Source organism: Prionailurus viverrinus, chromosome B3 (genome assembly GCF_022837055.1).
Source record: "Prionailurus viverrinus isolate Anna chromosome B3, UM_Priviv_1.0, whole genome shotgun sequence".
Taxonomy (NCBI): domain Eukaryota; kingdom Metazoa; phylum Chordata; class Mammalia; order Carnivora; family Felidae; genus Prionailurus; species Prionailurus viverrinus.
The window spans coordinates 118172622-118198143 of record NC_062566.1 but is presented as its reverse complement, the minus strand read 5'-3'; the positions used below and the strand labels follow the sequence as shown (position 1 = coordinate 118198143).

At 44.3% G+C, this 25522-nt stretch overlaps 1 protein-coding gene across 2 annotated transcripts in view; it reads right to left on the bottom strand.

The window, feature by feature from the left end:
• ADCK1 (aarF domain containing kinase 1) overlaps positions 1–18286 on the bottom strand; it is a 123066-nt gene extending 104780 nt beyond the window's left edge. The window contains exons 1-3 of one of the 2 annotated variants that reach the window (XM_047864318.1): positions 18227–18286; positions 6034–6179; positions 3177–3260 (exon numbers count right to left, since the gene is read on the bottom strand). In XM_047864318.1, coding sequence (XP_047720274.1) covers positions 3177–3260; positions 6034–6168 — 219 coding nt within the window. In that variant the 5' untranslated portion in view covers positions 6169–6179; positions 18227–18286. Of the gene's footprint in view, positions 1–3176; positions 3261–6033; positions 6180–17683; positions 17732–18226 lie in introns of those variants that run through there. The other variant, XM_047864317.1, reaches the window with a different exon arrangement.
• Between the last annotated feature and the right edge of the window lie 7236 nt (positions 18287–25522).

The window sequence follows — 25522 nt, the reverse complement described above, 5'->3', positions numbered from 1 at the left end:
TCTTTTATCAGTCACGAAGACAAGAACAGATAAGTGTTCCAGTGGAAGAACACACTCTTGCAGTATTTACTCGTGCTCTTTAGTGCCAGCCAGCTCCCCTTCCCAGGCACAACTCCCAGGGACCAGTCTGCACCCCTGTTATCGGTGCCAACTACCACATGCTGCCCTCCTGTCAAATATCACACTGCACCTTCCTTCCTGCAACCCCCAAAGTTGCCAACTTCTCCAGGAGCTGAGGCACCACTGTCTTTCAGATGACTTACACATGAGGGCAACTGTCCGCACATCACCCATCCCCTGTTCCTCTGCAGAGCACTTCCCCTGTGTCTCGGCCTGGCCTCTGTGCAGAACGTCACTCTGGGGGCCCCAAGGCCCGGAGCACTGGTTAGATGGAGAAAGAGGGGCTGGGAAAAGCAGGAGTTTGGCATTAAGTCCCAGAAATGGAGGGCTTTGAGTTTTTCCAATACAAACTAACATTTCGTTCATTCATTTGTTCAACAAACCTTTATTCACGACCTACCATGTCTGAGGTACTGCTGTAGGTGCTACAGACATGGAGATACACAGACAGACCAAGTCTCTGTCCTCATGGGAGAACATCTCCCAGTAGACATTGGACTTACTTTTGAAACCTGCTGTACATTTACATTTCACAACGCACCCTCTCAGATATCTATAAAATCTGCAATATGTGGCATAGCCAACTGCAGTCTCCAGAAAGGAAAATGGCAGCTCCAAAGGCTAAATGACCATCCCAAAGACAGAACACAAACTCAGGTCTTCCGAATACAAACCTAGCACCCTTTCTAGGTCCTCTCCTGAGGAAGGAGCTAGCAGGGTGCAGCCTGAAACAGATATTAAGTCAACTCAGTCCTAGGCATCATCTCTAGAAGTAGAAATATGGAAAAGATGAGCCAATCCCTGATCTAAAAGAATCTATATTCTAAAGTGAGAGACATGTAACCAATTATCATCTTTTGTAGGAACAAAGGCGACAGAGTGATTAAATTCAAACAGGAAGATATCTCTGGAAGGATACACAGGACAAGATGATCATCACTCCCAGGCAGGAAAACTAGCTATGTGAAGAACAGCAGGAGGAGGATCATTTTCTATGTTCAAATGTTTCTATGTTCAAACTTGGAATCGCATGCCAGGTGACTCTAGTTCCCATTAAACAACACTTTGAGGACGCAATCAGCCAAATCCTGAATATGCAAAATTCTACAGGACAAATGATCTGCTTTCTTCAATAAGCAAATAGCTCAAAAAAGGAGGGGGAGGAGGAAAAAGAGATATTATAGATTGGAGAAGATTTTGGTTGCTGTTTCCTAATGCAATATATGCCACTTCATTTGGATCCAGATTGCAATGAACCAACTTTAAAAAAAAAAAAAAAACATTTTGGGGACCAGGGATATTTGAGTATACACTAGATATTAGAAATTATTAAGGACAGGGGCTCCTGGGTGGCTCAGTTGTTAAGCGCCAACTTTGGCTCAGGTAATGATCATGTAGCTGGTAAGTTCAAGCCCAGCATCGGGCTCTGTGCTGACACAGCCTAGAACTGCTTCGGATTCTGTGCCTCCCTCTCTCTCTCTCTGCCCCTCCTCCACTGACGTTCTGTCTCTCTCTCTCTCAAAAAATAAACATTAAAAAAAAAATTTTTTTTTTCAACGTTTATTTATTTTTGGGACAGAGAGAGACAGAGCATGAACGGGGGAGGGGCAGAGAGAGAGGGAGACACAGAATCGGAAACAGGCTCCAGGCTCCGAGCCATCAGCCCAGAGCCTGACGCGGGGCTTGAACTCACGGACCGCGAGATCGTGACCTGGCTGAAGTCGGACGCTTAACTGACTGCACCACCCAGGCGCCCCTAAAAAAATTTTTTAATTAAAAAAAAGAAATTAAGGACATATTATTAATTTTGTTAATTAAGAGTATGGTATCATAGTTTTTTTAAGGTACTTATCTATTAGAGATACAAAGTGAAGTAGTTACAGATGAAATAATATAATGCCTAAGATTTGCTTTTAAATATTTGAGCAAAGGGGCTCCTGGATGGCTGAGTCGTTAAGCATCCTACTTTGGCTCAGGTCATGATGTCACGGTTCAGGAGTTCGAGACCCGCATCAGACTCTGTGCTGACAGCTCAGACCCTGGAGTCTGCTTCAAATTCTGTGTCTCCCTCTCTCTCTGGCCCTCCTCCACTCATTCTCTGTCTCTCTCTCACAAATAAATATTTTTAAAAATTTAAATATTTCAGCAAAAATAAATGAATGAATAGAGAGTAGGTGACACAAGATTGGCAAAATGTTGATAATGTCTGAAGTTGGATGATAGTTCCATAGGGTTCATTATACTATTCTCTCTACTCTTGTTAATGGTTGGAATTTGTATAATGAAAAGTTTAAATAAAAACTTTAAAATTAATTACCCCATCCACCAGGAATGATTGAGAAGGAAAAGTGTCACGGAGGAGAGGTATTTGAGCTGAGACCAGAAGGATGACTAGAGATTTTCTAAGGGGCCAAGGGCATTGCAGGCTGAGCAAAGACATACAGATCTATCACAAACCTCTCTCTGGAGGAACCAAAAGTATCTACACTTGACCCCAAACTCAACTCACATCCAAAAAAATGCCCTCTTGTGTGATGCCCCAACTCATCTCATTGTAGCATCAAAATCAACTGACTGTTCCAAGTGAGGAGACAGGGAGTGGGGTCAACAGCTCCACTCAGAGGCCTAACAGGAAGCCCCAGTGTAGCCTTGAGAGGACAGGAAAGCAATTAACCTCTTTCAACTGGGTTTTGCCTGACAAAGCACTTCAGAAGCCAACTGAGTTATCTCAGGAACAGAGCCTTCATCCCTCCTGAGTCATCCCAGACACCTTGTGCTCCCCAGAAACATACACCAGCCTCCCCAACAGTGCCTTGTAGATTAATAACCTCAGTATCACAGGATCCAGCTTGATGTCAGCCTGGTAGCCTGGCCCATCAGCACAAAAACACCTCCAATGAGGAAAAATCCTCTGCTCCTTGCCTCCAAGCCTCCAGCCTCAATCCTCGCACAGCCCCTGCCCCCCTTCAGCTCCACACAGAAAGCTCGCTGGCTTGGCAGGTACTTCAGGACTTACCCAGTCTTGGCCTGGCTCAGCTGGGCCCAGGGTTCCTTACCTTGGATAGAAGCTGCAAGTACTCCTCTGAACCATAGGGGACACTCCTCAAGGAGGTGAGATAGTCATAACTGATGACAGCTGTCTGTGAACCAAGGAAATGAGAGGCTTAGCACCTGGACGTTCAATATCGCTCATCCACCCAGTCCCGCAGCTGCCAGCCCCTGACAGAGGCAGTGTGTCTAGAGAAGTAGACAACCCCTCCGCTGCGATGCTCTGCCCCCAGATCTTAGCCTGGCCTGCTTCCTCCTGTCAGTCAGAGCTCTGCACAAATGCCACCTCTGCAGAGAGCCCTAATCGAAGGCTGCCCCACCCACCAGGAACTCTCAATTATTCATCATAACAAAATTATCCTATCTGAAATTACCTCACTCATTTGTTTCCTGGTAGGTGGACTATCTCCTCTTTGCTAGAATTTCAGCTCTATAAACACAGAGGCTTGTCCTTCCTGCTCATCACTGCATCCCCAGCCCCTTTTTACAGTGCCAGACACACAGGTAAATGCTCAGTAAAGACTAGTTGAACGAACGCTCTTGGATAAACGTATTGCCACAAGTAAACATCGTTTTACATTTATGTTTGCTCTAACAGCCTAAGTTTTGATTCTGTGTCCCTTGGCCAAAAGTCTAGAAGTCCCCATGTTCTTGGTGAAATCAGGAAATTACAGGCTTCCAGATATCTCAGACATGGAGGAGGCTTGAGGATTACCTAGGCCAACCCTTCCTTTTTAGAACTGAGCAACTGAGGCCCCTGGAAGGTAAGAGGCTTACAAGGCTGATACCTAGAGGAGTCTGCTCCCTTGTCTACACTCCCAAAGCTTTATTCCACTCGATATAAATGTGTTGAGCACCAACCGCGAACAAGAGTTGGTCACTGAACAAAGCACAAGGCCAATCAAGACCAGAGCCCTGGCCTTCAAAGAATGCACAGCCTAGTGGCTGGTTTATAAATCACTGGTAAATGCCTTCTTCCCTCATTCCCAGCTACAGCTGGCCCTTGAACAACATGGGTTTGAACTGTGCGGGCCCACTTACACGTGGGGTTTTACCGGTAAATTACCGTATGGTACTGTAAATGTATGTTCTTTATGGTTTTTTTTTTAACGTTTATTTATTTTTGAGAGAGAGCATACCCATGTGCGAGAGAGAGGTGGGGGGAGAGGCAGAGAGAGAGGGAGACAGAGGATTCGAAACAGGCCCTGCACTGACAGCAGAGAGCCCGACATAGGGCTCAAACCCATGAACCATGATATCATGGCCTGAGCCGAGTCAGACGCTTTATCAACTGAGCCACCCAGGCACTCTTTCCTTATGATTTTCTTAATAACATTTTTTTCTAGATTACTTTATTATAAGAATACAGTATATAATACATATGACATACAATGTGTTGATCGACTCTTCATGTTATCTGTAAGACTTCCGGTCAACAGTAGGCTATTAATGGTTAAGCTCTGGGGGAGTCAAAAGTTATACGTGGATTTTTGACTGCATGGGTGTCAGCACCCTAACCCGTTGTTAAGGGTCAACTATATTCAAACCCCTAAGGTTCCATCAAAGCCTGCTTCCCCTAGGACACTCATCCTGACTCCTGGCCTACGGGTCTCACTCTTGCGTCTGAGGTCCCGTAGCAGTGGTCACCTGAATCACACATCTTGATCCGATCTATGGCTTTAAAACAAATCCATTGCTTTTTGACCCATTCACATGAGCACTCCTCAACCATCAGCTCCTTCAAAGCTGGGTGTGGGTAGGACGGTACATTTCTACCTCTCAAAGCCTGTAAAGACCACACTGGGCCCCCAAAAAGCACTTGATAAACACTCAGGAATCATTTCATACTCTATGGCCTATCTATTTATCTATTTGTCCATTAGATTCTATGACTAGCTAGGGAGAAGACTTCACAACACCGAGTATTAAGGAAATGATCAGACAACAACCCAAACAGACAGCGCACGGAGTATATCTATGCCAAGGGGAAGAAAGGATGAGTTCATCCTGCAGCAGACAGAGGAGGCAAGAAAGCACGAAGCATGTGGCAAATGACCCACGAATGGGGCAGTTATATATGCATGTTTGGGAGAGCTCCTTTCAGCAGAGTTAGGAGGACATGATTCAACAGGGAGGATGTTCTTGAGCCACTGGAGAAAACTTCTAATGGTGAAATATTCAACTAAGATGCTCTTTTTTTTTTTTAATGTGTATCTATTTTTGAGAGAGAGTGTGAGTAGGGGAGGGGCAAAGAAGTGGGGAGGGACAGAAGATCCAAAGTGGGCTTTGTGCGGACAGTAGTGAGCCCGGTGCAGGGCTCGAACTCACAAACCATTAGATCATGACCTGAGCCAAAGTTAGACATTCAACTGATTGAGCCACCCAGGACCCCTCAGATTAGATTGAGGGTTGGAGGGGAGCCCCAAAGTTTTCCAAGGCCCAGATGTTCTGAGTATGAGCCCTGCATCAGGAACCACTCACACTAGCACACTGAAGAGAAAGCCAAGTTTTCTGGTAGAGTTTAATCAAGGCTGCAAAGTCTTTCCACGTACATTTGCTGAGGAGCACCGGTCCAGGTCTGTCTCTAAAATTACATACAGAATCTAGCATGTCAAAGCTTCAGAACAGAGACCCTGTGCAATCCCATTCTATTTCGGCTTAGTATGACAGAGGTTGGGCGTACAGGAATATAGGTGCCTGAGGGTGCACACCCATGCCTGTGCTACTGTGCAGAGGGAGCTTTGCACAAGGAAGGGCACACATGCAGCTCCACATGTGTGGCTGGCACGTATATCTGTTACATGTACAAACACCTGCAGGTAATACAGCAGTTCCTCTGCCACCCTGACAATAAGGAAAACCTACCGTTGCAACTGCTCTGCCCACCCTGACAGCACCAAAGTCATTAGGATCCAAGTACTTGTTGCTGTAGAGGAAGAAGCCAGAGGCAGCAAGAGCCATGCCGGTCCACGAAGCAAGCTTGAGAGCCTTTCGGGCCATGTCCCCAGACCCTGCCAAAGGAAAGCAGAGAAAAGGAACAGTTGAGTTCCATAGTTAGTCAGACCAGGATTCAAATGCAGGCTCCGCCACTTAATAGATTATACAACCTTGGGCCATTTTCTCAATCTTGCTGATCTCTGTTTCCTCGTTTTTGGGGTAGCTACCTCAAAAGTCGTTGGGATAAAATGAGATCATGTACATAAAAGGCTTAGCAGAGTACCTGGCACAAGCCAACTCTCAAGGTCATTTTTCCTTCCACAGTGCCAGGCACCATTCTAGGCACTGGGGACAGAAGGAGAAAAACAAAGTTCTTGCCCACATGGACTTACACACTAGATGGGACAACAGATCAGAAGCAAACAGACATATATTAGAATAGCAACTGGTATTAAGTACGGAGAAGAAAAAGAGGGTAAGAGGATGATGAATATGTGACAGAGGTGCTATTTTAAACAGGGGAAGTGGCAGAACATGCTAACCACCATTACTTGTAACTATTATTTGTACCACCATGCACATATAGGCATCATTAGCCCTCTGTGCCCAGGTCTGAAGTGCTCAGGCCACAGCCAAAATGGCAGCTGGTCAGAATCAGCCAGATAAGCTCTCAGTGTCTGGCTGATTTCCAAAATATTTATTTCAGTTAGAGTAAACTGCTCCCTGTCTAGATTGTGAGTTCCCTGAAGTTTTGCCTGAAGGCAAATACCATGACTATTAGTACACCGTCCACTCACAGTCTTGCAGGATACTACACGGTTAGGGATTCGATGTCCGCGTGCTGATTTGATCTGTTCAACCAAACATACTCCCAGTCGGTAGGATCAAGTGGGCTCAAGGCTCTTTGATACCCTTCCCCACCCTACTTGTACCAGCTCAGCCCACCAGGTGGACTGTTGGAGCATTTGGAGGTCACTGTACCCAATGGGCTGCTTCCTCTTCAATTTGTGGGAACTCTATATCAGACTAAAATCCTCGACCATAGCTGCAGGTACCAGGGGAGAAGTCCCACCCAGGAGAAGTGAATCACCAAGTCATCCACACATGCAAACCTATATAGAAGCAGCAGGAAGATTCAGGCCATCACTGTTTGCTCTGCTTTGGACTCAGTCTGTGACCATCCCCTCCCTGCTCTGTGCCTCTGTTTCCTCTTTGTATGAAAACTATTGCTACACACAGTCTTGTCTTCATTTTCTTTAAAATGTATTTGGACTCATGCCTCATAGTATAGCCACAGATTTTCTTAAAATCTTTAATTTTATTTGAGTGAAAGAACACAAGTGGGGAAGAGGGGCAGAGGAAGAGAGAGAGAATCTTAAGCAGGCTTCATGCTCAGCACAGAGCCTGACACGGGGCTCAATCCTACAGACCTGAGTCAAAATCAAGAGTCAGAGGTTCAACCGACTGAGCCACCCAGGCATCCCACAGATTTTTTTTTTTTTTTAAGTATTCACAGGTACATCTCATTCCATTCTTCTACTTTCAACTTAAATTTATACTGTTTCTTTAAACAACATATAGTTGATTTTTTTCTTTTTGCAATTAATATAACCTATGTATTTAGATTTAATTTTAGCATCTTCTTCTATGTCTTCTATTTTTCCTACCTGTTCTATTTCTTTGTTTCTCCTTTCTTGACCCTTTCTGGACTCAATAATTTTTATAATTCTGTTGTTTTTCTCCTTGGCAGTCTTCTTTTCCTAATCCAACATTTCTAACGTATGGTCAGAGGAATACCTGTAAAAATACCATTTCAAAAATGCAGATCTCGGGGGTGCCTGGCTGGCTCAGTGGATAGAGCGTGAGACTCTTGACCTCAGGGTTGTAAGTTTGAGCCCCATGTTGAGGATAAATTTAACTCAAAAATAAAATCTTATTTATTTTTTTAAAAGTTTATTTCGAGAAAGCATGTGTGCATGCACAGTAGGGGAGGGGCAGAGAGAGACAGAGAGAGAGAATCCCGAGCAGGCTCTGCGCTGTCAGATCTCACGGGGCTCAATCTCACAAACTGCAAAATCATGACCTGAGCCAAAATCAAGAACTGGAGGCTTAACCAACTAAGCCACACAGGCACCCCTAAAATCTTTTTTGTAATCTAACAATTTATTTTTTATAATTTACATCCAAGTTAGTTAGCACATGGTGCAACAATGATTTCAAGAGTAGATTTCTTAAGCCCTTTAACCCATTTAGTCCATCCCCCCTCCCACAACCCCTCTAGCAACCCTCTGTTTGTTCTCCATATTTAAGAGTCTCTTCTGTTTTGTCCCCCTCCCTGTTTTTATATTATTTTTGCTTCCCTTCCCTTATGTTCATCTGTTTTGTATCTTAAAGTCCTCATATGAGTGAAGTCATATTATACTAAAATCTTTTTTTAATGTAGATTTCTTACACTATATTAACAAAATGAGGGATAAAAATCAGATCATCTCAACAATGCAGAAAACGCATCTGACAAAATTCAACACTCATTAATGATTAAAAACTCTCAACAAAGTAGATACAGGGGAACATACCTCAGCATAATAAAGGCCATATATGATAAGCCCACAGCTAACATCATACTCCATGGTGAAAGGCTGAAAACTTTTCCTCTAAGATCAGGAACAGGACAAGGATGCCCACTCTCACCTCTTTTATTCAACACAGTACTGGAAGCCCTAGCAAGAGCAATTAGGCAAGAGGAAGTAAAAGGCATCCAAATTGGGAAAGAAGAAGTAAAACTGCCACTATTTGCAGATAACATATTATATATAGAAAACCCTAAGCAATCCACCAAAAAACCATCAGAATAAACAAATTCAGTAAAGTTGCAGGATACAGAATCAGCATGCAAAAATCTGTTGGGTTTCTATGCACTAATAATGAATAATCAGAAAGAGAAATTATGAAAATCCCACTTACAATTGCGTCAAAAATAAAATATCTCAGAATAAATTTAACCAAGACCTATACACTGAAAATTATAAGACACTAATGAATTGAAGACACAAATAACTGGCAAGATATTCTGTGTTCATGGATTGGAAGAATATTATTAAAATTTCCTTGGGGCGCCTGGGTGGCTCAGTCGGTTAAGCGGCCGACTTCGGCTCAGGTCATGATCTCGCGGTCCGTGAGTTCGAGCCCCGCGTCGGGCTCTGTGCTGACAGCTCGGAGCCTGGAGCCTGTTTCAGATTCTGTGTCTCCCTCTCTCTGACCCTCCCCCGTTCATGCTCTGTCTCTCTCTGTCTCAAAAATAAATAAACGTTAAAAAAAATTAAAAAAAAAAATTTCCATATTACCCAAAGCAATCTACAGATACAATGCAATCCCTATCAAAATTCCAAAGGCAGTTTTCACAGAAATAGAACAAACTATGCTAAAATTTATATGGAACTACAAAAGACCAAGAATGCCCAAAGCAATCTTGAGGAAGAAGAACAAAGCTGGAGGTATCATGGTCTCTGATTATACTACTATATTACAAAACTGTAGTAATCAAAACAGTATGGCATTGACATAAAAACAAACACATAGATCAATGGAAGCCAATAGAGAGTCCAGAAATAAACCCACACGCATATGGGCAATTAATTTACAACAAAGGAGCCAAGAATACACAGTGGGGAAACGACAGTCTTCTCAACAAATAGTGTTTGGAAAACTGGATGGCCACATGCAAAAGAATCAAACTGGATCCCTATCTCATATCATACACAAAAACTAACTTAAAATGGGTTAAAGACTTGAATGTAAAATCTGAAAACATAAAACTCCTAGAAGAAAACATAGGCGATAAGCCCCTTAACATAGGTCTTGGCAATGACTTTTTGAATCTGACACTAACAGCAAAAGCAACAAAAACAACAAATGGGAATACCTCAAACTAAAAAGTCTCCATACAGCAAAGGAAACCACCAACAAAATGAAAAGGCAACCTACTGAATGGGAAAAAATATTTCCAAATCATGTATCTGATAAGGGATTCATATCCAAGATCTATAAAAAACCCACACAATTCAACAGTTTAAAAAATCTGATTAAAATACAGGCAGAAGATCTGAATAGATATTTTCCAGGGAAGACATACAAATGGCCAACAGTTATACCAAAAGACGCTCAACATCAGTAATCATCAGGGAGATGCAAACTGAAGCCACAATGAGATATTACCTCAGACCTGCTAGGATGGCTACTATCAAAAAGACAAGAAATAACAAGTGATGGCAAGGAAATGGAGAAAAAGAAACCCTTGTGTACTGTTGGTGGGAATGTGAATTAGTGCAACCACTATGGAAAACAGTATGGAAGCTCCTCAAAGACTTAAAAATAGAACTACCATATGACTCAAATACTCAGAAGTGGAATTGCTATCCAAAGAAAACAAAAACATTAACTCAAAAAGATATATACATTCACATGTTTGCTGCAGTATTGTTTATAATAGCCAAGGTAAGAAAACAACGTAAATGCCCATCAATGGATGAACGGATAAAGAAAATGTGATATATATGTAAATATAATGGGATATAACTCAGCCATGAAAAGGAAAGAAATCTTGCCTTTTGTGACACATGGGTGGACCTAGAGTGAAATAAGTCAGAGAGAGAAAGACAAGTACTATATGATCTCACTTATATGTGAAACCTAAAAAACAAAAAACCAACTCCAGATACAAAGAACAGCTTGGTGGTTACCAAAGACAGGGGGTGGAGGTGGGCAAAATGGGCAATGGGGATCAATAGGTACAAACTTCCAGTTATAAAATAAATAACTCATGAGGATGTAACATACAGCATGGACTTTAATTAACAATATTTTATTACATATTTGAAAGTTGCTAAGAGTAAATCCTCAAAGTTCTCATCAGAAGAAAAAAATTTAGGGACACCAGGGCAGCTCAGTCGGTTAAGTGTCTGACTCTTGATTTTGGCTCATGTCATAATCTCACGGTTCATGAGATTGAGCCCACGACCAGCTCTGTGCTGACAGCATGGAATCTGCTTGGGATTCTCTCTCTCCCTTTCTCTCTCTCTCTCTCTGACCCTCCCCCCTCCTCACCCCATGCTCTAGCTCTCAAAATAAAAACTTTTAGAAAAAAAGAAAAAAAAATTTTTAACACACAAAAATGCAGATTTCTGAAGTCTACTCACTGACCCACTGAATCACCAACCCTGGAGATGGGACTCAGGAATCTGCATTTTAATAACATAAGGGTGATTTTTACTCTTTAATAAAGAGGCTCCACTGCATTCAAATCCATCAGTGAAACCATGCCCAAAAATCAAGCCTTCTCAGTTTATGGCACCTACTCCCAAACCCCCAGTGTCTGCAATTGGCACACAAGAGTGACTGCAAACAATTATTTTTAAAGAAATAATTTCAGAAACTCATTTCTTTCCCTAAACACAAATGCTCTGGCTCAGCTCCTGGTTCAGTTCTGGGGGGAAAAAAGGAGTTTATAAATAAAAAGAATAAATTAAATTAAAACCTTGTTTTGTAGAATGTGGTTTATTTTCTTTATATTCTCTTTATTTAGGAAAGCCTCCCTATCCCCACATCATTCTGCATTTTAATTATTTTTTCTGCCAAAATTTATTTTTTTTAATATGAAATTTATTGTCAAATTGGTTTCCATACAACACTCAGGACTCATCCCAACAGGTGCCCTCCTCAATGCCCATCACCCACTTTCCCCTCCCTCCCACCCCCCATCAACCCTCAGTTTATTCTCAGTTTTTAAGAGTCTCTTATGGTTTGGCTCCCTCCTTTTTTTTTTCCTTCCCCTCCAAAATTTTATTTTTTTTTAATATTTTTTTTAAATAATCTCTACACCCAACATGGGACTCGAACTCACAACCCCCAAGATCAAGAGTCACATGCTCTACCCACTGAGCCAACCAGGCACCCCTCTGCCAACATTTTAGTAAGCCAAGGGTTCCTTCCAGACCAGAGACATGGTGGTTGAGAACATGCACTCCAGCAGGCCTGCATTGGAGCCCCTATAGTCATTTGCCCAAAGGGTTAGTAGCCACACTGCTAACTCTCTCTGAATCTTGTGACCTTGCCTATAAAATGGGGATGATGACATCAGTGTCTACTGGATGGGGTGGTGAGGGATGAGGAAGTCATGCAAAATGTATAGCAAAGAGCCACCTCCACAGTAAGAACACAGCAGCAACTGCTATCACCACCAACACTGTTGTTATCTCTTATTATTATTATTACTAGTAATTATTTCCTCTCCCAACGCCATGCTCCAATAAAGGACCTCATTTACACTGCTATCAGCTTCTGCAGGACTTCTGCGTGCCCCACTTCTAACATCCTGGTAGGCTCCCACTTCCCCCTACCTTTTCCCCTTGTTCTCTACACCCTCAGCCTGCAGGATCTGCTCTCAAAAAGGGTAGCATACAGGTCATGATCTCACGATTCATGAGATCCAGCCCTGCATCAGGCTCCATGCTGACAGTATAGAGCCTGCTTGGGATTCTCTCTCTCCTCTCCTTCTGCCATTCCCCTTGCTTGTGCCCTCTCTCTCACACACAAAATAAAAGATGTTTTATATTTTATATTTTTATATAAATAAACAATAAATAATGTTTATTTATCTTTGAGAGAGAGAGACAGAGCGTGAGCAGGGGAGAGGCGAGAGAGGGAGACACAGAATCCGAAGAAGGCTCTGAGCTATCAGCACAGAGCCTGATGCCAGGCTCGAACCCATGAACTGTGAGATCATGACCTGAGTCAAAGTTGGACGCTTAACCAACTGAGCCACCCAGGCGCCCCAAAGTAAAAAATGTTTAAAAAGGGCATCAGCATGCTCAGTTCACCCTCTACCTTGTCTTGCCAAAACACAGGTTCCCAAATGGACCCAGAAGCAGGCTTTACATTAGGCTGAGTGCACTCAGCTCCTTACACATCTTCCTCCTTCAAGATCATCAGTGTAGTCCATGAGGGACCATTCCTTGTGGGGCCTGAAAAGAAGCCCACATTAAAAAGGTCATCTGGGGGCACTTGGGTGGCTAGTTCAGTTAAACACCTGACTCTTGATTTCAGCTTAAGTCATGATCTCACAGTTCACGGGATCAAGCCCCATGTCAGGCTGTGCACTGATGGCACAGAGCCTGCTTTGGTTCTCTCTCTCCCTCTCCTTCTGCCCCTCCCCTGTGTGTGCTCTCTCTCTCTCTCTCTCTCAAAATAAATAAACATTTATAAATAAATAAACATAGGTAGATAGGTAGGTAGGTAGGTAGATGGATGGATGGATGGATGGATGGATAGATAGATAGATAAATAGATAGATAGATAGATAGATAGATAGATAGATAAATGGCCATATGGAGGGACTGGAAGTCAGGAACTCAGCCTCTGGAGCCAGGAAGAATCCTGCTCTGCTGCTCACCTGCTCTGTGACCTTGAGCAAGCCACATTTCTTGGAGCCTCCAGGTAAACATCTACAAAAGAGTTCTTGATAGTACCTCCCTCCTAGGGCTACTGCGAGCATTAGAGGAGATGCTGTTTTAACATAATACCTAACATACTCAGCAAGTAAGACGTCTTTTCCTTACTGTCACTTTAAACTTCATTTTTTCTTCCCAGAAACACTGACAAGTTTATGTAGACTAAGAACTCATAGCACCTGAGAGACCAGGATTTGGCATAACCTTGTACAATTAACAAAGCAAGGGAGGAAGCCCATCTTATCTTGACTAAACTGCTCAACCATTCTCCATTCCAAAGCCATTTCCCCACATCTCACCTGGCTCTTACTCTCCACCAGAGTCGTCACCACCCTAACCTCCACATGCACTCATTATCCTACCTCCCCTCCACCTACAGAAAAGTCCAAGTTCTCTAGCAAGGGGTTCAAGGACCACCCTATTCTCACCCCGCCCCACCTTGCCCGCTTCATCTCCCAAATACCTCTGCACACTCAGCCCCCCCTCATCCCTCTATGAAGCCTCTAAGTGAACCAACCACTTAGAATTAGTTCCTCTTTCCCATCTGGTCTTATTATGCATTGCTTTTATCTCTAAGAATTTGGTCCTGTATCTGCCTCTTCTACTAGATGCAAAGGGCCAAATTTGTTAATATATTACATAACTAATTTATAAGTTTGCTAACAAATACATAATTGAATGAGTAAGAGAGTGAATTTTTCCACCTAAACATAGAAACTTCAGTCCAATTATGCATTCCCCTGCTCTCAACTCTCTAATGGCTCCCACCTCACTCAGATGAAGACCCAAGGCATTGGCCGACAAGGCCCTATCTGATCTGACCCCCCAGTTTCCTCCAAGGTCTCAGGCCCTTCCTTTTTCCCCCTTGCTACCGCACTCCAAAAGCACTAACGTCCCAGCTATTCATCAAACCCACCAGGCACACTGTGGCCTTACAGCTTTTGCTCTTGCTTTTCTCCCTGTCGAGCACACGAGTCACAAACTATTTCGGTAAAGGGCCATATATTAAATATTTTCAGCTTTGCAGACTATATATAATGCCTCTGTCACAGCTACTCAATACTGCATTGTAGCACAAGGCAAATGGCAAGCACAGACAAAATATAAAGTTATGAGTGTGGCCAGATGTGGCCCAGAGGCTACAGTTTGCCAAACTCTGCCTCGGCGTGGTAGGTGCTCCAAAAGTATTTACTGAATCGATGAATCAAGGGAGAAACTATACCCCACTAGGCCTGTGCAGAGCCAGTAACAACACAGGTCCCCAGGTGAGAATCACTCCAGGGCTATCAATTCAGTAGCCATCCTACCCCAGCACCCCAGCACCACCTCCCAGCTCTTGCCTCTTAAACCTCATCTTCCTGGTGCACCATCCTCCAGGCCTGTCCCTATAGGCAATGGAGCCCTGAGACCATCCCACCCTGGGAGGGGAAGCCACAGCAAGAAACAGAATTCCCAAGACCTGGTTTTCATGCAAATGTCCTCAGTAATAAAAGAGGTGGAAATTGAAAAACATAAAATAGATGATAGAGGAGCCAAACTGTGCCTAAATAGACTGGAGCTGGAGTTTTCCATACAGTGTCAGTGAGTCTTTAACATGCAAATGAGTTGTCTCCCTCAGGGTATTTTAAAAGACCCTGTCAGCCGTGAAATATGTCTGTCGATGAAAAACACCTTTCATTATTAAACCTTTTGCTAATGAATCACCTGCCCTGTTCTGTTTCCTTGCCTTTCTGACTTTCACCTGAGTTACTTCTCACAGGAGCACACACTTTTGGGAGGGGCCTTAAGGACACCAAGACCCTAAAAACCTAAAAATTAGATGACAATTTTAGCAACAACTAACCTTTACAAAGCCCTCTGCACTCATTATCTCATTAGATATTCCACACAACCCAGTAAGATGAGACAAATATTATCATCATCCACAGGCATAAATGAGGAAAGGAACGAGTTGGGAGATTTTTCCCAAGCACTCAACCAGTAAACGGCAGAGTTGGAGCTTGAGGCTGTCTATGGCACACGGCCTCCTTAGCAGGGACTCTGTTCACCTATGTCCTTAGCACTCTTCACAAATAACCGTATCAGTCACTGTGGGCAGCGACTCTGCCTTCTGACCCTCTACCCTGCCCAAACGGCAGGCATGTGGAAGACACTGCTTAGAGCCCTGGAAATCAACATGTCAGAATATCAACCAAACCACCTCACCAGAAATAACCGATTCCAGTCTATGAAACATTTAGGAGAGCTGTGTTATTGTCAAATCTATAAGAATGGAATCCATCTTGCTGGACCATAGGGAACACCGCAGCAGGTGATGAAATGAGGCAAAAGGCAAGTGTGGAAAGCTCTACAAATGGGAAGTTGATAGTCAAATGGAATGTCCATCCCCTGGACAGAACTAAATGGGGAATCAAGCACTTACAGTTTGTGGTGGGCCAAAGAGTGGCTAGGCCCACCAGTTACCACCCATCCGCAGTCCCCATGCCACATTCCAGGTCAATAAGCATGGAATCACCGTGCCCTGCTTGGTGCGCAGGTGAGAATGGTCAGAAGAAAGGCACTCTGGGCTCTAATTCCATCAATCCCATATAGTGACCGCAGCCTCCTCCCACTTCCTAAAGAGGCTACTAGAGAAATGGGCATTATTTCTTCTGGTCTACTCCCAAGACTGGAAAGGACTCAATAATACCCTTGGAGAGAGTGATCAGGTTTTCAGGGAAATCTGGTAATTGATGTGGATAAAAAGCAAACAAGGTGAGGGGCATCTGGGTGGCTCAGTCGGTTTAGCATCTGACTCTTGGTTTCAGCTCAGGTTTCACCTCAGATCTTGAGGTTCCTGAGTTCCAGCTCCACGTGCTGCCAATGCCAAGCCTGCCTGGGATTCTCTCTTTCTCTCTCTCTCTCTGCTCCTCCCCCACTCATGCACATGTGCTCGCTCTCTTTCTCAAAATAAATAAACTTAAAAAAAAATAAGCAAACAAGGTGGAAAATATCATCATGTCTCAAGTCTGGAAAGATGCACAGTCAATGCCCAGGGACCATCTAACTGGCCTGATGAGGTTTATAACGTGACCTGCCACCAATGATGCAGTCCAAATATAATCATATGTCCAGAAGGTGGCTGAATCAATATTGATTAAGTAAAGGAATCCGTGGCTGATGCCACGGTCCCAGAACAGACAAGGAAAATAAATCTCACCCAGGCAAGGAATAGAAATTCCCCATTCAGTCCATCCTGGGAAAGTAGGGACTCAGGGAAAACAGTGGAAAATCAAGCACAAAGAGCAAGTGGCAGGTAAAAGGTAGGTCACTGGAGTCCCTCTGGCATAAAAATCTAAATCCAGATTTAGTTAGTTGGGGGCCAGGGAGCTGGACAGGGAGTCGGAGAATGGATACCAGAACCAAGCACTATTCTTATCTTATAGGTCCCCTGTCTGCAAGAAAATGTATATTAGCAGGAAGGAATAAAATGCCAGCTCTCCCGGCAGAGGTAAAATCTTACATCTGTAAAGGCTGTTGAGAAACAGCCAAGCCAATAATAACACAAGAGGATATGATGTAATCCAGGAAAAATGACAGAAGTGTAAATCTGTATATAAAATAATGTAGGGACAAATTAATAGTGTACACAGTGATATGCACATGTTTATCATGACAAAATGTTAAACTATCAAATAAGGACACAAAGACCCATAACCCAGTGTGAGAAGTTGGTGCTTTAAATTCACAGGATTTTTTTTTTCCTATAAAGCAGTAGTGCTCAAAATTATGTCCGGGGCAGCATCTCTATCTCCAGGGAGCATGTTACAAATGCAAATTCTTGCTCCCCAGCCCAGACCTAGTGAATCAGAAACTCTGGGTTGATTCCAGATGATTCTGATGCAGTTTGATAGCTTGTGCAATAAGAAAATGCTTAAAGAAAACATACAAAGGCACAGATAAAGTCTAGTTCACTTTCAGCTCGGTAAATATTTCTTGAGCACCCATTAAGTGCCAATTATCATGGACGTGATCAATAAATACTTGTTGAATTGGCTGACTTCCTACCTAGTAGAAAGTAAATGCCACTTAACCTGGGGAGAGAGCTGTGCTAGGTGTCTTCCAGAGGCTGCTCTCCATGCACAGCTGTCATCAGCACGTTCCAGTTCCAGGAGAACTGGAAGCGCAGGGCCCCGCAAAGTGTGGGAGATTAGGGGCGCTCCGGGGCACGCCAAGCTACCAGACGGAAGGCAGAGATTTGGGCGGCACCCCACGCTCTAGTCCAGAGATCACGCCCAGCCCCCCGCCGCCCGCGGCTCGGAGTCCACACACCGCCTAGGCAGAGGTCGCCTGGGTGAGCCACCCGATGCCTCCTCCTCCAGCCCTGCCTACATGCGAGACTGCGCCATCTAAGTAGCCAGTCCACACTTCTGCCCACTGGTGAGCCAGGCTGGAGAGTGACCGCAGAGGAGGCGGGGCCCTGCCGGTCACGTGGCCGCGCGCCGGCCTGGGTGACAAGGTCACAGGCCGCGGGTTCCCTCCTGCGCAGTTCCAGCGGAGGCGGGCGTCCGGGGCGTTTGCACCGCCACCCCAGCCCTCTACGCGCCGCGCGACCCTGGTGCGACTAGCCTACTCACCCCAAGGGACGCGGGGACGCGGCGCCGAGTTCCGCGCCGCAGCTGGGTGACGGGATTCGCCGGGTCTTGGCTCTCAGCCACCCGCTGATTGCGCCTAATGAAGCGGAGGCGCCGCGCGGCCTGCTGGGACTTGTAGTTCGTGGTTCCCTAAGCCGCGGCCAAGCGAGCCACCGGACCCGCGCTCCCCGTGGACCGCTCCTTCCGAGGAGGTAGAGGGGTCAAGACACCTAACCTGCCAGGGGCACTTATTTCTTTGCCCGGGCTGCGGACACACAATCTTTCTGAAATTTGTTTTCGATAGTCTTTCCGAAGGAGGCGTAGATTCGTGTTCCGTGGAGGATGGAGTTGTGGGCTTGTGCATTTCAAATAAGGTATTAGAACAAGCGAGGAAGACATTCACTGACAGTTGCCGAGTGGTGAGAATGTGCTGATTGATCTTAGTTATCTTTGGCCCCCCTTCGTTCATTCATTGACCTGTATCGCATGTTTATAAGATGTGCTTTGGAGACATTCATCAGACGTTCATTCCACAAATATCTCTTGAGCCACTCCCCGGGGAGCAGAGATGGGGGCGGGGGGGGGGGGCGGTCATCTATCAATTTAATCAATTCCAGTCAAATTTCCAACAGGATTTTGCCTGGACTTTCACAAGCTAACCTAAAATTTATATGCAAAAAAAAGGGGGGGTGGGTAAAGCATAACCAAAACACTCCTGGAGGAGAATGACATGTTTCAAGGACTTGGCCTTTCATACATCAATATTTATTATAATGCTATAAAAAATTGAGGCCATTTAGTATTAGTATGAAGATAGGCCCGGGTGGGGAGAGAGAGAAGAAATCAGCCTAGAGAACCCAGAAACAGATCTAGGAATAGGTGGGATCTTGATATATGATAGAGCTGGCATTATAGGTCAGTGAGGATAGGCACATTATTCAGTATATGAGCTGGAACAACTAGTTATCTGTTGGATTCCTCACTCCAGGTAGATTAAAGACTTCAACAGGAAAAGCAAAATAAGATGTTTTAAAAGAAAATAAAGGAAAACATTCTGTGATCTCAGGATAGGGTTTATTAAATGACACAAACTGTATTTAATACCTTGATAAATTTGGACAACATTAAATTCAATAACTTCTCTTCATCGACAAGCATTACAAAACAAGCCGCAGACGAAGACAATTGCAGTACAGAGACAGCAATAGTATAGAATTGCATAATACAGCCCCGCTGTCTCACATGGGCAGTGTATGCATGCTAAGACAAAAACATGAATAATTTTCAAGCAGTGTAAGAAGTGTGAGCTGAAGGCATGAACAAAGTGATATAGGAACACAAAGAAGGGAGCAGTAATTTTGCCCAGGAGATTCTGAAATGCTCCATAAACTAAGAACTGACTTGGAGGCTAGGAATTAAAGTCTGAATAGGGGCTCCCCTGGAGAAAGTTGTCGGCATCAAAAAAATCCTATAAAAAAAGGCATAAAAATGCAGTAAAATACAGTAAAAGACATAAAGGTATTTAAATTAAAATGGGAAATTTAAAACCAGAAAGAGAAGACAGAATAAATATATTAAAAACTTAATATGGTTCCTCTAATTGCCCCCCTAAGTTTAACTATGAAAATGTTACCAGCAGGCTAACAGCTACCCTGAGGAATGGAAATGGGGAGGGGAGGCTAGAGAACTTTCAGTTTACATTCTGTGCCCTTGTATCATATTTGAATTTTTTTTACAATGAATGTGCATACAACTTTCACAACTAAAATTTAATTACTTAAACATGTAAAAAAAAATTATTATAATTTTTAAGCCTTCCAGTTCAACGTGGTATGTTGAGTATACTCATTTAAATCCACTCCTTCCTGAAATCCCATGAACATGACAGGAAAGAAATAAAAAAGTCATAAAAGCCAAAGGGAACAAGAGACAACAGCAGATAGGAAAAATCAAAAAATAAATGTGGGAAGCTGCAACACAGATAGGGAAATAAGACTTTTATAAACAAGCCTGTGAGCCCCAGCCCCAGAAATTTCTGATTTTAGAGTCTAGTCTGGGATGTGGATCTCCCTTTGTAATTCTTAGAAAGCTCCCTCAGTGATTTTAATGGGCAGCTTAGTGGAAAGCTCTGTCAAGGAGGCAGTTCGTGTTGTGAAAAGTGGGTGGATTGAGAACAGTGGTTCTCAGCCAGGTTAGAATCACCTGGAGAGCTTTAACAATCCTCCTGGGCCACACCCTGGACCTCTTAAGTCATTTTCTGGGGAAAGCACCCAGGTGTAACTATTTTGTAGAGCTCTCCGGATGGTTTCAATGCACAGTCAAGGTTAGACACCATTGAGTTAAAAAGTCTTGTCTGGACTGTGTGACTTAAAGTAAGTTTTCTAATTTGGCAGAGCTTGACCTTCCTTTTGATTTACCAATGGTAAAATGATAAAATGGTGGTTTCCTTCTTGATAAAAGGTGTTAACCACCATCTGTCCTACCTGCCTCAGAGGTCCTTGGGAGGATCAGGTGAGAGGTGGTATGTGCTTTGAAAACCAGATATTGCTGTGAAGACATGTTCCATTAAGCTTAGAAGAAAATCCAGACTCTTAACTCACATGGCACCCCTGGGCCTGTTCCTACTCCCTCCGTCTCCACCTTCACCACCCTTCTCCCCCCCAGCTCAGGCCACTCCAGCCTAACCAGCTTCCTGTCTGTTCCTCAACCTGCCAAACTGGCTGCTGCCATGAGACCCTTACACTTGCTGTTCCCCCATAATTTCAAAGGTCTGCTCCATCCCAGCAATCTGTTCTCTGTTCCAATGTCACCCTTCCAGGGAGGCCATCCCTGACTACCCTTATCTAACCACCACCAACCCTACACATTCCCTGAGACACATTCTATCCCCTTACCTTGCTTTATAACACTCATCAGTACTTTAAATTATATTATTCATTTGTTTAGATGGCTTTTATCTGTTTCCCCCACTGGACTTAAAGCTTCATGAGAGCAGGGATTTAGATCTTCGGTGCCTAGAAAGGAGATAGACAACAGATAAGCAAAGAAATAACAGGATCGTTGCATGACATAATAAGCCCTGTGAAAGAAAGAAGTAGGGGTGTGTGATAAAGAATAACTAAACAGAGGCCAGAGATGGCGTCTTTGGAAGGAGAAGTCAGGCAAGGCGTCTTTGAGGAAACTGCAACCTGATGGATGAGCGAACCAGCCATGAGGAAGATGAGAAAGTGTATTCCAAGCAGAGGGAACACACGTGCAAAGGCCCAGGGGTAGGAAAGAGCCTGGCAGGTTTGAGGAACAGAGAGGAGCCTAGTGGAACTGAAGCAGAGAGAATGGTATAGGAGGAGGTAGGAGAGGCAGGTAGAGGACCTCGGAGCACTCACTGGTTTGGATTTTAGTCTAAGTGCACTAGAAAGCCATTGAAGGATTTTGTTGAGATGGGATATGACCCAAGAAGCTAAACAGAAAATGCACTGAGCAACCAAAGCTATCAGGGGAAGTGGCTAACTTATTTCACAACCGACCACAAAGTCCCAGTTGAGTTTCTGAGGCAGTAAGGCCTGGGGTTAGTAAACTGAATATTTAGAATGCTGTTCATGAGAGGCATTCATTCAGGGTGCCGTGTGTCTTATCTCAGAAGTGGACTATCTGGAAGAAAGCGTCACAGCAGCCAACCAGAGGAAAAGCAAGAGAATCCAAGGAGCAAGATTCTTGCTTAAGGCAATGAGAAAACATTACTGTAGAGAGAGTAATAAGGAAATTGTGTTCTATGCAGGAGGGAGAAAGTCTTAGGGCCTGTAGTAGAGGAAGCAAGAAAGCTGCATTTGGTTCCCACCAGTATTCCAAAGGTGAACAATGCCCTGGTTGCGTAACAACCACAGAAGGAGACTTGAGCTGGAGGGCTGGAGCTTGTATTAGCACCTGCCCAGGACAGAGAGTGTTCCAGCAGGAGAAAAGCAATCAACCTAGATCCAGGACCAGAAGGTCAGCCTCCAGCTACCCAGAGGGCAGTTGAACATTTGCCAGAAAGTCTGCAGGCCAATCCATAGGCCATATACATTTGTGTGCTAGGGTCAAAGAGCAGAGGTTAGGGCTGGAAAGAGAGCAAGGCCTGCTGGCTCTGGTCACTTCTAGGTATCAATGACCATGAGATAGAAACCTGCTCAGCCTGCCCCGTGGGATGGCCAGACTGGCCTGGACTTGATGGGAGTTTAAAGCGATATTTTTTAACACCTGGGAAGAAGTAAATCAAGATGAGTAATCTGGAATTCATTTCCAAGCCAGGGGCTGGAGTGACATGGAGAGCAGGGATTTCTTATCTGCCCCTGACTGGCTGAGGGATCCCACAAAAAGCACATCACACAGGCTCTTCAATTTTCTTATTCTTTTTCCAGCTTTATTGAGATATAATTGTCACACCCTTCAGTTTCCTTATCTGTCATGAGGGAGAAAAAAAAATTCCTTGCAAGAAACAGCTGATAAAAAGAACCAAATGAATTCTTAACCAGAATTCTAAATCAGTTTACTGGAGATATGTGTGCATATCCCATATATATCCCATAAATATACATATATACATATATATGGGATATACTATATATATGTATAAATGTTATATATGCATATATATGCTATCATTTATCAAGCACTTAATATTTCCAGCTGCTAGTCTCAGTGCTTTAAGTATATTTTCTCATATTACCTTCATGATATATGAGATAGACATCTTTATTACCCCCACTTTATAGCTGAGCACACTAAGGCATTGAGAGTTAAGCAGCTTGTCCATGATCACTCTGTAAGGGTGGAACTGGGATTCCACCCCACAAATCTGACTCTGCATCCCATACTTTGGAATGAGCAGTTCACTCTGATCATAGGTATATTTAGAAGGAATCATTTGAGGCAAATGTCTCTGGGGCCAAGGTAATCTATGGCCCTGAGGTCTTTGAGCAGTTTTAACAGGAAATAGGCAAGCTGGCTCAGCAGTAATCCTTTATTATCAACCATTAAGTGGCCACAGCTTTCACTTAAGAGGGACGATGGACTGGGAGTTTGGTTAGCTGTTTCCAGTCCTGCCTATGCTACTTGTTGGCTGCCGACCTTGGACCTTGGACCAGTCATTTTTCCTCCCTCGGACTCAGGATCTTCTTTAGTAAAGCAAAGGAATTTTAGGGGCAGAACTCTAAAGTCTCTTCCAGCATTCCACATTCCACGGTTCTTTGAGTCTGGAAGCAATGTCCAACTTCCTATAGACTGACACAGAGGGCATAGCTGAGTAAGCCCCTACACTGAATATCCTCTGTATCCTGCCAGAGGTCCTCTCTCCACCCTTCTCTGCCCTGCCCTGTGCCCAGGAGACTGACCAACGCAGGCTGCATCCCCAGGGGCTCCCCTGTCCTCTTAAAGTGGTTTAGCCAGTGGTAGGAGCAGGAGACAGGAGCAGGAGACAGGTAGGCCCAAGGAGAGGGAGGCCCAGATATCTGTATATCTGTTCACACACACACACACACACACACACACACACACACACACACACACACTGCATCCTGTGTGCGCTCCTGCCCTTTGTGTCTGCATTCCAGCAGAGGCTGGGTTCCTCTCCTGCCACAGTTCCTGCTAGGGCACTTCTGCCCAGCCCCAGCTCTCATTGGGTTGAAGGAACACCACCATTCCCACACTGTGCCCCCTTAGACCTGAGAGCGTTGATGGCTTCCTGCTGTGCTAGTTTCTAGCTGTTTCCCCACCACTGGCTGGTTCCCTTAACTGCTTATGCCTCCACTGAACAATTCGTTCATTCAACACCCTGCATTGAAACCCTTGAACATGCCCCCTGTTTCCCGCAGGACCCTTTCTGCTACTGCCCCCTTGGTGGTTAGGTGGCTTCCCTCCTTCTTGCTGCTACCATGACATCAGATATTTCTCCATGTCACAGAATCCCAGACCTCAACACGGGAACTCCACAACACAGGAATCCCACCTCCTATCAAAGTCCTGCAGGCCTCCCCACCAAGCCCTACCACCAGCAGGGGACCTAGAGATAGGCACTTTCAGAGTAAGGGAGCAGGATTCCCAATTCTCCCACAGCGCTGGAAGCATCAACAACACTATTTTACTAGCCAAAGTCTATTAAAAAATGCCTTAGATTCCTCTTCTGTAAATTGGGGATAATAGTATCTGTTCTCAGGCTTGCTATAAGGACCGGATAAAACAGCCTATGCAAGGGCTTAGTACATTGCCCGCCAAAGACTAAGTAGATGTTCAATAAATTTAATTACCTTTCTCTGTTACGCAACTGGGAGGAGTGGGGAAGCCATGAAAACAATTTGATGAGGTAAAGTGGCTTCTCCAGAAATACCATGCCACCTCCTTCAGTTACGTAGTGGAATAGCCAGGGACTGGGATGGCAGTGGACCAAAGCAGAAAAAAAGAACAACTCATCAGAAAAGCAGGCTTTTGTCAAAACAAAAACAAAAGAAAAAAAAAGCCACAATGCTCAAACCCAACTGCAATGAGCAATTATGGAACAATAACTAAATACTTTCTATAATTAGAGAGAGAAACTATGACAAGTGATCAGGGTGCCTTTGTCTGCACTGACCCTCTACACCCAACAAAGATCTTAGCTCACATGAAATGGAGACTAGGGATCTTTGTGTCTTTTTTTTTTTTTTTAATTTTCTTGAGAAATTGAATCTCACACCACCCTTCTGTTGCCAAGAAAGGGAGGCAGAGGAGACAGTGAGGACCCTCTTATCAAAAAAGAAAGGCAAGGGGCGCCTGGGTGGCGCAGTCGGTTAAGCGTCCGACTTCAGCCAGGTCACAATCTCGCGGTCCGTGAGTTCGAGCCCCACGTCGGGCTCTGGGCTGATGGCTCAGAGCCTGGAGCCTGTTTCCGATTCTGTGTCTCCCTCTCTCTCTGCCCCTCCCCCGTTCATGCTCTGTCTCTCTCTGTCCCAAAAATAAATAAACGTTGAAAAAAAAATTTTTTTTTAAATAAAAAAAAAAGAAAGGCAATTGGAAATGTGACTCGTGTCAAGGGCTAATTCGACCCTCCTGAGAGAGGCAAGGGTCTTATAGCTTCCCACAAGAGCTGCTGACACCCTGGCCCTACCCTGCTGACGGGGCAGGTGGGTGGGTTAGCATTTCTGTGGGAAGAGAAGGGCACATGGGCTTTGATGGCTATCTATCAGGAGGCCCCTTTGACTGAAATCTGTGGAGGAGCAAATCCTTATCTTTAACAATGGATATTCCAGACAAAAGCAAAGGAGAAGATATTCCCACAAACATTAGTGTTAG